This window comes from Chrysochloris asiatica, unplaced genomic scaffold (assembly GCF_000296735.1).
Source record: "Chrysochloris asiatica unplaced genomic scaffold, ChrAsi1.0 scaffold00012, whole genome shotgun sequence".
NCBI lineage: Eukaryota > Metazoa > Chordata > Mammalia > Afrosoricida > Chrysochloridae > Chrysochloris > Chrysochloris asiatica.
In genome coordinates, this window is record NW_006408530.1 from 32,778,782 (window position 1) to 32,793,365 (window position 14,584).

General features: G+C 42.2%; 1 protein-coding gene across 1 annotated transcript in view; it reads left to right on the plus strand.

Annotated features, from left to right (window-relative positions):
* TMEM163 (transmembrane protein 163) overlaps positions 1-14,584 on the plus strand; it is a 295,491-nt gene that overhangs the window by 183,706 nt on the left and 97,201 nt on the right. Inside the window, exons 3-4 of the mRNA XM_006834587.1 lie at positions 2,156-2,199; positions 3,522-3,613. Of these exons, the coding sequence (XP_006834650.1) occupies positions 2,156-2,199; positions 3,522-3,613 (136 nt within the window). The remainder of the gene's footprint in view (positions 1-2,155; positions 2,200-3,521; positions 3,614-14,584) is intronic.

The following is a 14,584-nucleotide window of genomic DNA, read 5'->3' on the forward strand; positions in this document are numbered from 1 at the left end:
AGTAAGGATTTGTTTCCTCTTTTGAGCTACTGCTTCCATAGGTGTAGGTCAAGTTCATCAAATTGTATCAGATGACGCTTTTGTTTCCTCTTCTTTCTTCTTCCGGTTGAGCTCTGATCATCTAGTCATTGAAGCCAGGTCAAGTGGGTATTATCTGCAAATGTGGGTGTTCTTATGTCTATCCCCTCTCTTCTTATAAGCTGGACTCTTCGCTCTCCACTCTAGTCCTCTGTGGCTGTGTCATTGACTCTGTGCAGCCCTACTCTTTAACACACATGGTCACCATGGGTCTGAATCAGCTCAAAGGCAACTGTTTGGATTGTTTTTTGGCATTCTCCCTCGCACAACTTAAGGACTGGAAGGTAGCTGCATTTCAGGAAGGGCCTGGCAGAGTTAGGAGACCTCTTGCTCCAGTATTGTGTTTACCCACCCTTGCCTCTGCTCTTCAGTCCTGCTGTAGATGATGGCCAACCCCAGCTCCACGTTTTACAAATCTCTGTTCTAGAAACATAACTGGGCCAACTAGACTTTTCCTCAGTCTTAGTTCCTTACTCACAGAAAATGAAAGATGTTTAGGCCCCATGGGTTGGTTGACCCCCTAGTCCAATACATTTAGGTCTGGGGGCAGGGACAGGAGTACACGCATGTCAATAAGGAGTTCTTCCTGGACTGTGTGTAGAGCAGAGAGCAGATCCGAAAAACAGGAAATGCATACAAATTCAATAGGTGCCAGCCTCCATGTCTCACCTCAGGCATCTGCCACTCCACTAAGGAGCACTTGCACCTCAAATGAAAAGTCAGTGCCTGGTAAGAACCCATTTCTAAGCTTTGTTCACTGCTAGAGTAGGGCTTGATTCCTTGTTGGAAGGTATGTATGATTGGTTTTTACTCAGAGGTGTGCCATAATAAGCTCAAATGCTTCTGCATATCACAGACCACAGAACTAGACAAAAATGTTACTCTATTGGCTTGATGCACAAAATGGCAGATACATTTTTAAATATAGGCAAAGTGTTTTTTAAATCATAATTGTGACATCTACATTTGTAGACATCTGTTATTTAATCATCACTCCTGATGTAGCACTATAGGATCAGCATTGAACTGTGAATCACCAGGTCTGAAGTTCAAACCCACCAATCGTTCCTCGGAGAACCTATGCAGGCTTGCTCTGATTTGAAATTGAATCAACAGCACTTAACAACAACAACACTATTTAATCAACGCCCATGGAGGGCAGTGGTCAAGAATCAAATGTCATATTACATTGGAAAATTCTGTTGCAAAAGATTTCTTTGTTCAAGAACAAAGATATCACTTTGAAAACTAAGGTGTACCTGACTTTAGCCCTAGTATTTTTTAGTGACCTCATAAGCATGTGAAAGCTGGATAATGGATCAGGATGACTGGAAAAGAGTTGACGCATTTGAGTTAGATCATGTTGGTGAAGAATATGGAAAGTACCATGGACTTCCAGAAGAACAAACAAATCTGCCTGGGAAGATGTACAGTCAGAATACTTCTTCATCTCACATACTTTGGCTATCTTGTCAGTAGATACTATCAGTTCCTGGAGAGGGACATCATGCTTGGTAAAGTAGAGGGTCAGTGAAAAAGAGGAAGACCTCCTATGAGATCGATTGACACAGTGACAGCAGTAATGGGTCAAACATAACAATTGTGAGGTTGGCTCAGAACCAGGCTGTGTTTCATTCTGTTGTGCCTGGCGTCACTATGAGTCAGCGTCGATTTATCACCCCCCCACCACCTCTATTATCAGAACAGTTTTGATGGTTGCTGTTTTACTTGAAAAGTTGAATGTAGTTCCCAATTCTCTATTACCAGCTGCTAAATTCTAAATGTCAAAGAACTCATTTGATGGGTAACTGCTTAAACATTTTCATTGTGAAACTTTTTGATGCTTCAGAACCCATGGAGAAGGGAAGTCATTGTAGGTGGAGGCTGGGAATCTTTTCAGTTCTCATTTAACTTTTTTAAGTTTTCAGATTTTACATGTACAGTGAATTTTTAGTTTTATTCTCTTGGAATTTGGCATCGATGCTTAAAAGGCCATGTCAAATATATTAATATACTCACAAAGAAAATGTCCATGAGGTCTTGAAACATTCTGAATAATATTTTCTCTTTTTTTTAGCTGTCTCTGTTATGAGGTACAGCGCCTCTGCTTTCGGGTTTGCAGTAAGTAACCTGAAATGTACTTTTATGAAGGTTTACACACTTTTCCTGAGCCTACCAATCTTACCCTGGGCCCTCAAAGAAGAGATTGGTTAGCATAGGAGCGCTTGGCATGAAGAACACACTCTTTGTGGAATTAACTACTATAAAACCCACACATTTTCATAGAAGTAAACTGATTGTGTACTCTTAACACAGATCAGTAAAACCACACTTCTCCCACAACTTGTTGCCAGGATGTTTGAAGGGTTCAACCCTTTCCTTCCTCCAAGTTGTGAGCTTGCAAATGGGCACAAACTGGAGTGGAGGAAGTATGGTGCTGGTGGGAGCGTAGGTATTCGGAGTTAAGATGGGGGTTGCTCAGGCTTGGATGTGTCAATTTGTAGCCCAGTTAACTCCTAATGGGAATTACTTAAAGAAAGTGGGTCTTGTAAAAGCTGTTTGGCAGCTTAGGTATGAAGAATTGAATGAAGTTTCCCATGCCGCCTTCAAGAGAGTGTCTGTGCTTGTAATTGTACACGTGAGCAGTGAGCAAGGAAATATGGGGCAATGGCTCCTAAGGAGGCTCATCGAAACATCGTACCTCTGTAGATCCAGGGCTTCCTGTCCCCATCTCACTTCTTCCCTTTGCTATGAGAACTTACAGAACTTAATGTTTTGGGTGTGTTGCAGGTTCCTTTCAGGAATCTTTAGGAAAGTGCACACACACACACACACACACACAGAAAGACTTCCTCCCACCTTCCCTTCTTCTCTCCTACTTTCTCTTTCTCACTGAAGGAAAACCATTGAGTTTTGTGCACAATTTCAAAGTCATGAGCAACTTCCAAGAGTCTCTGGGTTACTCACACCCCCACTTGTAGACCCCAGATAGAGCTATCCAATGAAGAGGCATAATCACAGAATCCTCACCCCGAATATTTTACTTGGGATGTGCAGGAAAATGCTGGAAACATTTTGTCTTCCATGGGGTGTTTTAAAACAGTGTAATCCTCACATTTCCAGAGTACTGAGAGTGAGTGACGTGGAGCAGAGCTCACCCCCCTCCCCCCAACACACACACAGCAGACAGAGATGATAGCTTCTCAGGTGGGAGCCGAGTGAAGAAGCCTGGGTGGGCCACCAGACCAGCATGTGGGTGTGTGGGTTTCAGATTCCCAGACCCCTCTGTGAGGGCAGTGAGTGGTCTGCGTTGTTGAGATAGGAAGCCTCTTTGCACTGAAGTAACTCGCTCAGATGCTCCAAGTCCCACACAGCTGCCCTGCGTCTTCCCAGTCATGCCCTGGTAACGGAGAAACCACTAATTCCATGTCTTCTTCTCCTAGTTTGATGCTGTCCTCGATGTCCTGTCATCGGCAATTGTCCTGTGGCGTTATAGCAATGCGGCCGCCATACACTCTGCCCACAGGGAATACATGTGAGTCTTTTAGTTTTGTAACCCTTCTCTAGACTGGCAGAACCCTAGCAAATGAGGTCCACTACAGCTTTAGCCCCAGTGATGAGAAGAACGTTTCCAAATGCCTATGAGAGCGACCGGTACCATCTCAGCCATGTGATAGGCATCTGCTGGGATGGTCAGAGAGATGGGATGTCCCTTCAGAATAAATACTCCCTGGTCTCTGCTCTGGAGGATGTTTTTTCTCATTCATTTATTCATCTGTCCATCAGTCCTCTGTCTCATTCTATTACTGGAATCTTTGCTGTCTTGAATTTTCCTGCTCTTGTGTTCTCCAAGAGTGGGATGCTAAAAACCAACCTTTTACAAGTGGTTCATTTACTGGTATAGATTTAGGGTGGGAATGGGTGGCTGAACTAGGATGTGAACATAAGGTCAAGGACATGTGTGGGGCCAGGCGTTGACTGGCTACTTCATTTGAGAGTCAACTTGTCAGGAATGTTTACAGAATTAGGGTAGGGTATGAAGACAGTTAGCGGGTGCTTTTGTTATGAATAAATTGGAGGGGTCAGGAAGTTGAATGGGGTAATGGCCACAAGGAAGTGTAGTGAATGCTTTAGCCTGCTGGCAACTGGACATCTGGAGGAAGAAAGCTGGAAAACAGGTTTGGAGGTGGCTACGTGGAACAATGAGACCTTGAAGACTTAGGGTCAGAGAGAGGAAGCTGCCTGTATTTCACATGGGGGAAATGGTATCCTCTGGGAGCAGTCAAGTTTTTGTTAGGGCAAGAAGGTGAAGAAGAGACCTGCAGGATGTGGAGACTGGGCTTGAGATGGAAGTGTTCTGGAGGGAAGGGGAGAGGCTGCACTGGAATGATACAGAGGGGTGTGGGGAGAAGATTGTGATAGTGATGGCTGGCCTGTGGCAGTGGGCTGCTATGCAGTCACACACAACAAATGAAGGACTATATAATGATCTCCAAGGTGAATCCCCTGAAAAAAGCCAGGAGCCAAGCAGTGTTTACAGTCTTATTTGTTTGAACAAAAAAGGTTTGCATCCACTTACACATATTTCGGCCTATAACAGCTCTCTGAAGGCTTCCCGAGGAACCTGGTAGGAGAGTTCCCCTGTTAGGGAACCTGGGAACAGAGGAAGGAGGTGGAGACATTTTCTTTATAGACCCTTTAGACCAGCGCTTTCTAACAGGACTCTCTGAGATGAGGGACATGTCCTATATGTGTACTCTCCAATATGGTCACCACTAGTCACGTGTGGTCACTGAGCACTTGAAGTGTGGCTAGAATGATTGAGCAACAGGACTTTAATTTTACCTCATTTTAGTTTATGTGGTCACATCTGGCTCGCGGCTATCGTATTACACAGCACAGCTTTTTAGAGAATTTGATCTTTTAAAGTCTATTCTTTAAAAACAATGTTATTTGTCAGTCAAAGGCCAGAGTATTTGGAGATAGAGAAAGATGTTGGGATATGGGAGGAGGTGTTGGAGACAGGGGGTATGTGGAGAAATTAGTGTAGAAGGAACTTGGCAAGGCCCAGTGGTACTGGGAATTTCACACCTGTCTTAGCCACCCTGAGCTCTGTGTAGCCTTGTAGGGTTGGGGAAGGTCACAGGAAGCTCAGGGAGGCCATCAGGATGCCTACCACAAAAGGTGCAGCTGGACTCTCACTGGGGCACCTGACATTTTGCATAAGGTGGCAGTATAGGCAGGGGTCACACATGAACTCCCTAGCCCCAGCTGTCTCTTTGGACATCTCATTGAGACTGGGAGGTGGAAATCATTGCTCACCTTGGCAGATGCCTAATTCGGCAACACTGGGCAAACACATAGCCCAGGAGGTAGCCCTTCTGTTCCAACTGTACCTCTAAACAGCATCTTGTGCAGCAGCATGCTGCCAAGTGGATTTGAGAACTTGGAATGGATGTTCTTAGAGGCACCAATCTTTTGTGTGTTTTCTCATGTGAAATAAATAGGCCACACTGGTTCTCCCCCGGGTTCCTTGTTCGGCTTTCTTTTCCAATTTGCTGAGCCAAATGCCTTGCCCTGAAAATGGCCCGTCAACAGGATGCCTTGATAGCTTTTTGATGACTGGGTCCAACAGTTCCCCCCTCACTGTGTTTGGAAACAGCTCCAGAGATGGAAGAAGAAAAGTAACAGATTCCATCAAGAGAAGATAGATTCGTAAATTGCTTTTGGTGTCTGATCACAGTGCACTGCCAAGGCAATGTGTTACAATTAGAACATATTGCAATGGGTCCACATTTACCCCTCTTCTCATGGTTGTTTGATATACCCTTAAATTGGAGGCTATGGGGAAGTAAATCTCATTGACTCCACATTTGTCTAGAACTCTTGAATGAGTTTTAACTTAAAATCGGGACCTGAACTAGATAAAAAAGATAACTTCAGAGATACCTTCAGTGACTGATGAGATCTAATGCAGAGGGTGGAGCCTCAACTGTGCTCAAAAACACCTCTTTAAAGTATTAGAAACCAAAGCTGTCTCTCTGAGGACTAAGATGTGCCTGACCCAAGCCATGGTATTTCCAGTCTCCTCATATGCATTAAAAACTAGACAATGAGTAAAGAAGATCTTACGAAAAGTTTGGTGGTGGCTGTGTGCTGTGGAGTCGATTCTGACTCATAGAGACCCTGTACAGGATCTCCGAGGCTGTAAATCTTTACGGGAGCAGAATCTTTCTCCCGCAGAACTGCTGGTAGTTTCGAACTGCTGACCTTGCGGTTTGCAGCCCAATTCGTAACCACTATGCTACCAGAGCTCCTTTATGAAAAGTTTAGATAGTTAATAAAGGTATAAAGAATGCAATAAAACTCACCTGTTATAGGTCCTCCCAGGAATAACACCATTACTATTTTTATATGTATTGTGTATGTGTATATGTTTGCATGCATAGAGTGTGAGTGTGTATGTATATATATATATATATATTGTGTATGTGTACATATGTACACTTTTAAAAATAAAAAAGATATCTATATATACACTTTTGCAAACTGCTTTTTTCTATTTAACACCATATTCTACTTCTGATAGATTGTTGTTAAGTGCCATCGATTTGGTTCCAACTCATAGCGACCCTGTATAGCGTTTTCGAGGAGTGACTGGTGAATTTGAACCACTTACCCTGCAGAGCCAAACCAGAACTCTTGGGATAGATGTTGTTGTAAGTGTCATCGAGTCAATTCCAACTAATAGTGACCCTATATAGGGTTTCCAAGAAGTGGCTGGTGAGTTTGAACTGCTTGCCTTGCTGTTCAAACTGACCTTGCTTGCGGTCCAATGCATTATCCCACAGCACCACACAAGGACTTAGGAAAAATAGAGGTATGTTGTTATTTTATAGCTGTATGGTAGTCTGTGTATGGATCTAGCATATTTTGCTGAAGCATTTTACTACTGGAGATGTGGGTTGTTTCCAATGTCTTGGTAATAGAAATGTCCCTGAGGTAGCTGTCCTAAATGGTGTATTTTAATTTTTCTTCTCTGTTTCTGTTTTCTTTTTAAGAATAAATTATTAGAATTAGAAGTTTGGGTCAAAGATAGATTAATTTTGAAGTCCAATATCAAACTATGCTCCTAAAAGTTCCTACTAATTTAAATCTACACTGGAGGTGAGAATACCTGTAGGCTTGCCTTTGCCAACATTATGTGTTTGAATTCTTTTTGATCTTTGCCAGTTGTAAATTGAGTTCTTCATGTTAATGTGCATTTCTATAGTTACTGGTGGCTTGGAACATATTCTCATATGCTTCCTTGGCATTTGTAATTCTTTTGGAAAATAGCTTGCCAGATTTTCAGATGGAAATGAGAAGTCTTTTACTTCTGTTTTGGGACAGTTCGCAGACTCTGGCTAGTAGAATTTAGGTGTTGAAGGAAGTATCATTTAAGAATTGACCAGGTAGTTTTGCCTTGCCCCCATCACCCTTACCTTTTTTTTGGAAGCGCCATATTATTTTCTTTCTTAGATCTATTTGATTTAATTTCTGAATTGTTACAGAATTTTTGTCATCCATCTCCACAAGACGTTAAGCTCATGAGACAAGCGTGTGCCATAACTATCTTATATTTTTTATCCCCAACCTCCGGAATAATGCCTGGCACTTAGTAGGTGCTCAATCATGAGTAGCAGAATTAAAGATTGAACTATGGAACCCCCTCCATATGATGCAAAGTTTGACGGAGTCCCCGGGTTGTGCAAATGGTTTATGCATGTGGCTACTAAGTGAAAGGTTACAGGTTCAAGTTCACCCAGAGGTACCTTGTAAGAAGGCCTGGTAATCTACTGAAAACTCAGCCACTGAAAGCTCTGTGCAGCATGGTTCTGCTTTGACACACATGAAGTCTCCATGAGTCGAAATAGACTCGATAGCGACTGGTCTTTGCTAAGATGATAAGGAGTCCTTACTTTGTGCCAAGGATCATGCTAAACTCTGCATTAAGTGGCTGTATTATTTGCCATTCACCAAGGATGTTGTTGTTGTTAAGTGCCGTCGAGTCGGTTCCGACCCATAGCGACCCTGTACAGGGTTTCCGAGGGTGTAAATCTTTACGGGAGTAGAAAGCCTAGTCTTTCTCCCGCGGAGCAGCTGGTAGATTCGAACTGATGACCTTAAGGTTCGCACCAAGGAAGGTAGATATTATTCCTGAAGACTCATGGCTAGTAATGGTGGGGCTGGGATTTGAAGATAGATCTTGCTTGCTCTGAAATTTGCTTGTGACACAACCTCTCCAAATAATCATTCGCATGTCTTGGCTTTACAGGTGTGTCTTTCCAGCCTTCTGGCTTCCTCGCAAGATTTGTGGGAGGGAGAGGGAAAGAGGTTGTGCATCTAGAACAACTAAGAACTGTAAAAATTTCTAATCTGAATTGCAGTCCTAGGTTTTAGTTCTAATTCTGATCCAAGGTAGGCAAATGGTGGACAGTTAGCCAGACGTGGATAAGCTGCTTGGGCCACTGAGGGGCAGCCTGAGGGCTGATTGGCATTCCAGAAGCTGGTGTTCCTATCTCAGGTCCTCTGGCTGTAATGAGTAGCGCAGCTCTCGCTGATGTCTCAAAAGCATTGGTGGTCTTGGCTGCAGCCTGGATTCCTTCCATGCTTTTTGAAAATTTGGCTCCTATTTTCATGCCAGGATGGCAGCTGGGCAGGGCCCACTAGGTCTTTGAGCTGAGGCACCTTAGTTTTGCCATCAAGGAACAGGACCCCACCTTTGTCCACAGCTGTGGTTTCTCTGCCACGTGCTGCCAGGACAATGCCTTTACTAAATGGAGAGTTTTGTCCCTGAGAGCACCAAATCCGGCACTGTGGGAAGCACTCCTGTTTCATCCTGTGGAGGGTCACCTGGGCCTGGAAGTCATAGTGTTTGTTGTCCCTCCAGCTCTGTTCTGCTGCTACAGCATAGCTGGACTTGGCTTCAGACCTCCTGTGGCACTGTTATTTCAGGAAGACACTGAAAATGAAGTTCTCTCTTGGTGACTACCTCTGCCAGAGGGCCCTTTTGGCTCTTTCCTTTTCCAGAGGTGCCTTATTTTCAGAGGAAGACTCTGTGGGCTTGTTTTCTCCATAGCTGTCTTTGAAGCTGTAGGGTCTGAGTTCTTCTCACTTCAATCTCCTGATTATCCACTCTCCGATATAGTCAAAGTTTCAATTTGATTTGACTTTACATAATATTTGATCTTGGATGCAAATCAACACCAATATACTGATATTGGTTCTAGTTGGTATTTACTTTCTTCTTTGTAGGTTTTAGATTTTCTGAATGATTTTTTATAAGGTACACCTGTTATTTTTGCAATCCTATTAAATGAACTTGTTCCCTTTTGAGGAATGAAAAAAGCAAGCCAATCTGGAAATAAATTTATAAAGCCCTTGTCTCCTCTCCACTGGACATCCCTACCTGTGATTACACTGAGGAGTGCTGTTGAACTTCCCGCCAACACCATGGTGCAATTATTTCTGTGCCTGGCAGCGTCATTTAAGGAGCACTGGCAGTGGGTTATAAACTGGGCTGCTAACTGCAAGGTCAGCAGTTCTAATCTACCAGCTGCTGTACGGGAAAAAGATGAGGCTTGCTGCTTCCCTCTAGATTTACAGCCTATACAGGGAGTCACTATGAGTCGGAACTGACTCCACAGCACATTACCACCACCACCAGGCTTACTTTGGAGATCTGTGAGATTGTACTGAATAGAATTCTGGTACTTATTTCTGTCTTTGTCTCATGCCTTTTCTCTAAGTGGTTGCACCCATTGAGCATTTAGCATGGGATTTAGCAGCATCTCCCTGTATCATGAAGAGCAAAACAAAATGTGTTTTAGGTCAGTTTTTGTTTCACATAATACCCTCCAGTTCTATTTCCTGATTTGTTCGTTAAAATTAAGCTGCTCATCCTATCTGCTTTGGAGGTGTCTTAGGAAGAATTTGAAAACTGTAACTTTATCTACCTATGGAGTGCGGTGGCTCTGTACAGTAAGTACTGGACTACAAACAACAGTGTTGGTGATTTGAGTCCACCAGGCGCTCTGCTGTAGAAAGATGACACTTTGCGCTTCAGCAAAAATGTACAGCCATGGAAACCTTACAGGTTCACTATGAGTCAGAACTAACTCAACAGCACTTAGCAACAAATAACACGTGTCTATCTGTCTTTATACTGAAGTCTTCTCGGAGATTCCCTACTGTGGTTGCTGACAATTTATGTCTAACAAAGTGAAGCATTGTCCGGTCTGGGCTGTCTTCATGATTGTTGGTGTGTTTGAACCCATTACTGGGGCTACTGTGCCAACTTAGTGCACTGAAGTTTCCCTCATTTTTGCTAATGCCAAAATGTACTTGGTCAAACATGATGTCATTGTCTAGTAATTGGTCTTTTCTGATGAATTGTCCAAAGTAAACAAGCCGATGTCTCCCTATCCTTAATTTTTAGGGGCATTCTGGTTGTATTTCTTCTACTATTTTGTAAGTTCTTTGACAACACCATAGTTTGGGTGCATCAAATCTTCCATTTTTACCTTTCGTTGTTAACTTTCACATGCATATTAAACACCTGCATTGTCTAAGTGATATCTTTGGTTTTTGAAACTTTCAAGAGATCTTTTGTAACAGATCTGCCCAATTTGTCAAACACAGTTGGTTTTCTTTCTTTCTATTTTTATATTTTGTGTTTTCAGTGAAGGTTGTTTACATAGCAGTTTCAACCCAATATCAAACCAAGTTATTCAGTGTGACATTGGTCACATTCTTCACAGTGTGTGAACATTCTCATTATCACTGTTATGTTTGTTCCATTTCTATTAGCTTCCCTGTCCCCTACAGTCTCATCTTTTTTTTTTTTTTGACCTTTGGTCTCATACAGATGATTTTTTTAAAGGAGTACACTACTTAGGTGTGATAATCATTGCTTTGTGAGTTGATTCGCTGTTTAGCTACAAGGTGACCTCAGGGGCTAGTGTGAGTTCAGTGTTTGAAGAATATCTCAGGGCAGTAGTCCAAGGAGCCCCTCTGAGTGTTTTATTGGTTTTTGTGTTTTAAAGGTATTTGAGGCACTGTTCCACAGTCTGTTCTCATTCTATCTGAGTCCTTCTATTGTGGCCCTGATTAGAATGCTTGGTAGTGGTAGCTGGGCACCATCTAGTTCTTTCAGCGTCAGTGTATCTGTGTTTTGTGTGGACTATTTGTCCTGTAGACTAGAGTCTTTAGTTACTTTCTTTCTCTTTGCTCCAGACAAGTACAGACCGAAAGTTGTATCTTATTTGATCACTTGCAAGCTTTTAAGACCCCAGATGCTACTTACCACCTAGAATATAGAATATAACCTTATGAACGATATTATGCCAATTGACTGAGATGTCCAGGAGACTCTGGATTCTTAATCCTTCAAATTCAGAAATCTGATCCCAAGATGTATTTGATTACATCTAAGGAGTGTCCATAACTGGGCCTTCTATGTGCCATATTATGTATATAAATCTATGTGCATGTAGTCACAAGATGCATATTGCTGTTGTTGTTAAATTCTGTTGAGACGGTTCCAACTCATAGCGACCCTGACTAGGGTTTCCGAGGCTTTAAATCTTTGCAGGAGCAGAAAGCCTCATCTTTCTCCCTTGATGCAAATGGCAGCCTTGAACTGTGGACCTCATGGCTCACAATCCAGTGCTTATCATGCAGATGAATAAATCTACATGTACATACATATATGCCTGTATACATGTACGAGGGGGGGTTCAAAAAGTTTGTGGAAAAATGGAATTAAAAGAGAATGGTAAGCAAATTGTTCGCCGGGAAGCCATCAAGGCAAACAATAAAATTCCTTCAGGACAAACCCCCTCTAAGACTGAAACTCAAAGGGAACACATGAGCAGGCATATAAGCTTGCTGGCAACCACATTGGTCTACTGGTGAGTAGAAGAGGGGGAAAGACAGCAATGAAGAAATGGACTGAGTTCAACCATGTTCCATAGACTCCTGTTGACCTGGAAATGAGAGAGAGAAGATGAAGGGCTGGTTGGTCCAAAGTGTGGTGAGACCTGGGGACACCTGAGCCTATGGACAAGGACATAGCCATAGAAGGCTAGAGCTGAGAGTGAAGCAACCAGCTGATATGAAGTGAGGGGAGATGCACAAGAACCCCCAAACTTGCAGATATCTTAGTGTAGTCTCGCTTGATAATCAGAATTTGACTAGAGGAAGATAAAAAAAAAAAAAAAAAAAGAAAAAAATTTTTTTTGATAAAGGCAATGAGGATTCATCATTGCTGCAATTTGATGAACCTGACCTATACTCATGGAGGTAGTAACTCTAAATACTAACAGAGAGGGAAGGAGTCTTCACATCAAGTATCAGTGCTATCCCCTCTGTACACAGGGCAGATAGGGACAGTCAACTTAGACATTGTTTACCTGAAATGAGGGGTGATAAAGGCACAAAGTGACTGGCTTAAAAGTTTTCAAGAGGGAGTTTAGTTTAAGAGTGAGTGGGGGAAGATAGAGTCCCCACATAATAGTTTTCATCTTTACTAGATGGGTCTGGTAAAAAGAGATGGGGATAAGATTCTTATGATTCAGTAGTGAGTAATTGTTACCATGACTAATTGTAACTGTCACAATTGTAAAGGTAGAAGTTTTGTAACCAAAATGGGGGAGTAGTTAATGTTACAGTCCAGAACAGAGGACCCTAGGGCCTTCTAGAGAGAAGCGCACAAGTGGAATGTGGAACCCTGTCCAGAAAAGCAGGTACACCAGAGATGGAGACATAGAGAGAGCAGCTCAGGACTCTAGATTCATAAAAAGAGAGGAACTGAGAGCTGGCAGCCAGGAGGCAGACTTGCAGAATGTGCCCTTTGGTGGTGTAAATTATTATATATGCCTGGTAGTGTTAAAAAAAGCTAAAATGAATAGCAAAAAATACTGTTAACTAATGGAACATGGAGGGGATTATAATCATTGTAATGAAACAAGGTGTATGATTTGTTGAATGTAAAACTGATGATCTGCCCTGTAAACTTTCACTCAACTCACAATAAAAACTTAAAAAAAAAAGATACTGCAATTTTTCCACAAATTTTTGAAACCCAGTGGAATCCTGATGTGACACTGTAGGATAAGCACTGGATTGCTAACTGCAAAGCCAGTGGTTCAAACCCACTAGCTACTCCTTGGAAACCCTATACAGGGTTGCTATGAGTCAGAACCATCTCTACAACACTTAACAACAGCAGTGTGCCTGAACATGTATTTTTGGTTGTTGCTGTTGTTTAAAAAGTATATATTCCATAGCATTTTACAGCAGATCTTTTTTGCCTCTGTACATATTAGTTACATCATTTACCTCCATCAAGTTTTATGTATCACCCTCACTTGGTGTTACCTTTCCCATCAACAAAAGCAAATGTCTACTTAGGGCATGGTATTAGGAAGGACCAGTCCCTCGAAAAGTATGTCATGCTTGGCAAAGTAGATGGTCAATAAAAAAGAGGAAGTCCCCCGGTCCTTGAATGGGATGAATTGAACCAGTAGTTGCACCAGTGGGTTCAAACAGGATAACAATTATGAGGATGGTGTAGTACCAGGCAGTGTTTCTTTCTGTTGTGCACAGAGACACTATGAGTTGAAACCCACTTGACAGTACCTCACAACACAACACTACCTCAAGAGTAAGGAACTCTGATGGCTGGAGGTGAGGCATTGGGCTGCTAACAGCAAGGTCAGCAGTTCAAAACTACCACCTGCTCCATGAGAGAAAGATGATACTGTAACATCTTAACATATTACAGCCCATAACAAATTACAGTCTCAGAAAGATGAGACTTTCTGCTCCTGTAAAGATTTACAGCCATGGAAACCCTATCCAGGGTCACTATGAGTCGGAACCGACTCCATGACACAGTACCACCACCACCACTATAAGTCAGAATCAACTTGATAGCAGGGCATTGTTGGAACTCCATCCTGGAAACCACTAATGAATATTAATTTCTGAATAAAGGGACTTCAAAAACTATATGGAAAAAATTCCACTATCTTTTAAGTCCATTTTCTACAAACTTTTGAAGGCCTCCTCATATATTTGTTTGTGTATAACACTTCATAAAAGTGTGAACATGCAACACAAGGGGGCGGTTCAAAAGTTCATGGAAAAATTCCAATATCTTTTAATTCCATTTATCCATGAACCTTTTGAAGTGCCCTCATATACTTTTCTGAAATTGAGTCATTTTACTCAGCATAATATTCTCCAGGTTCATCCATGTTCCAATATGTTTTGAGAACTTATTTTATTTTAAATCACTGAGTAGTATTCCATTGTATGTATCACATTTTACCTGCTCATTTATTAATGGGCACTTAGATGGCTTCTTTCAATAATGAAAGTCGAGGCTTGAATTTTTTCTTCAGTTCCCCCAGCTTGAGAAATGCTGAGTGTGTTCTTCCTTTTTGGTTTTCTAATTCCA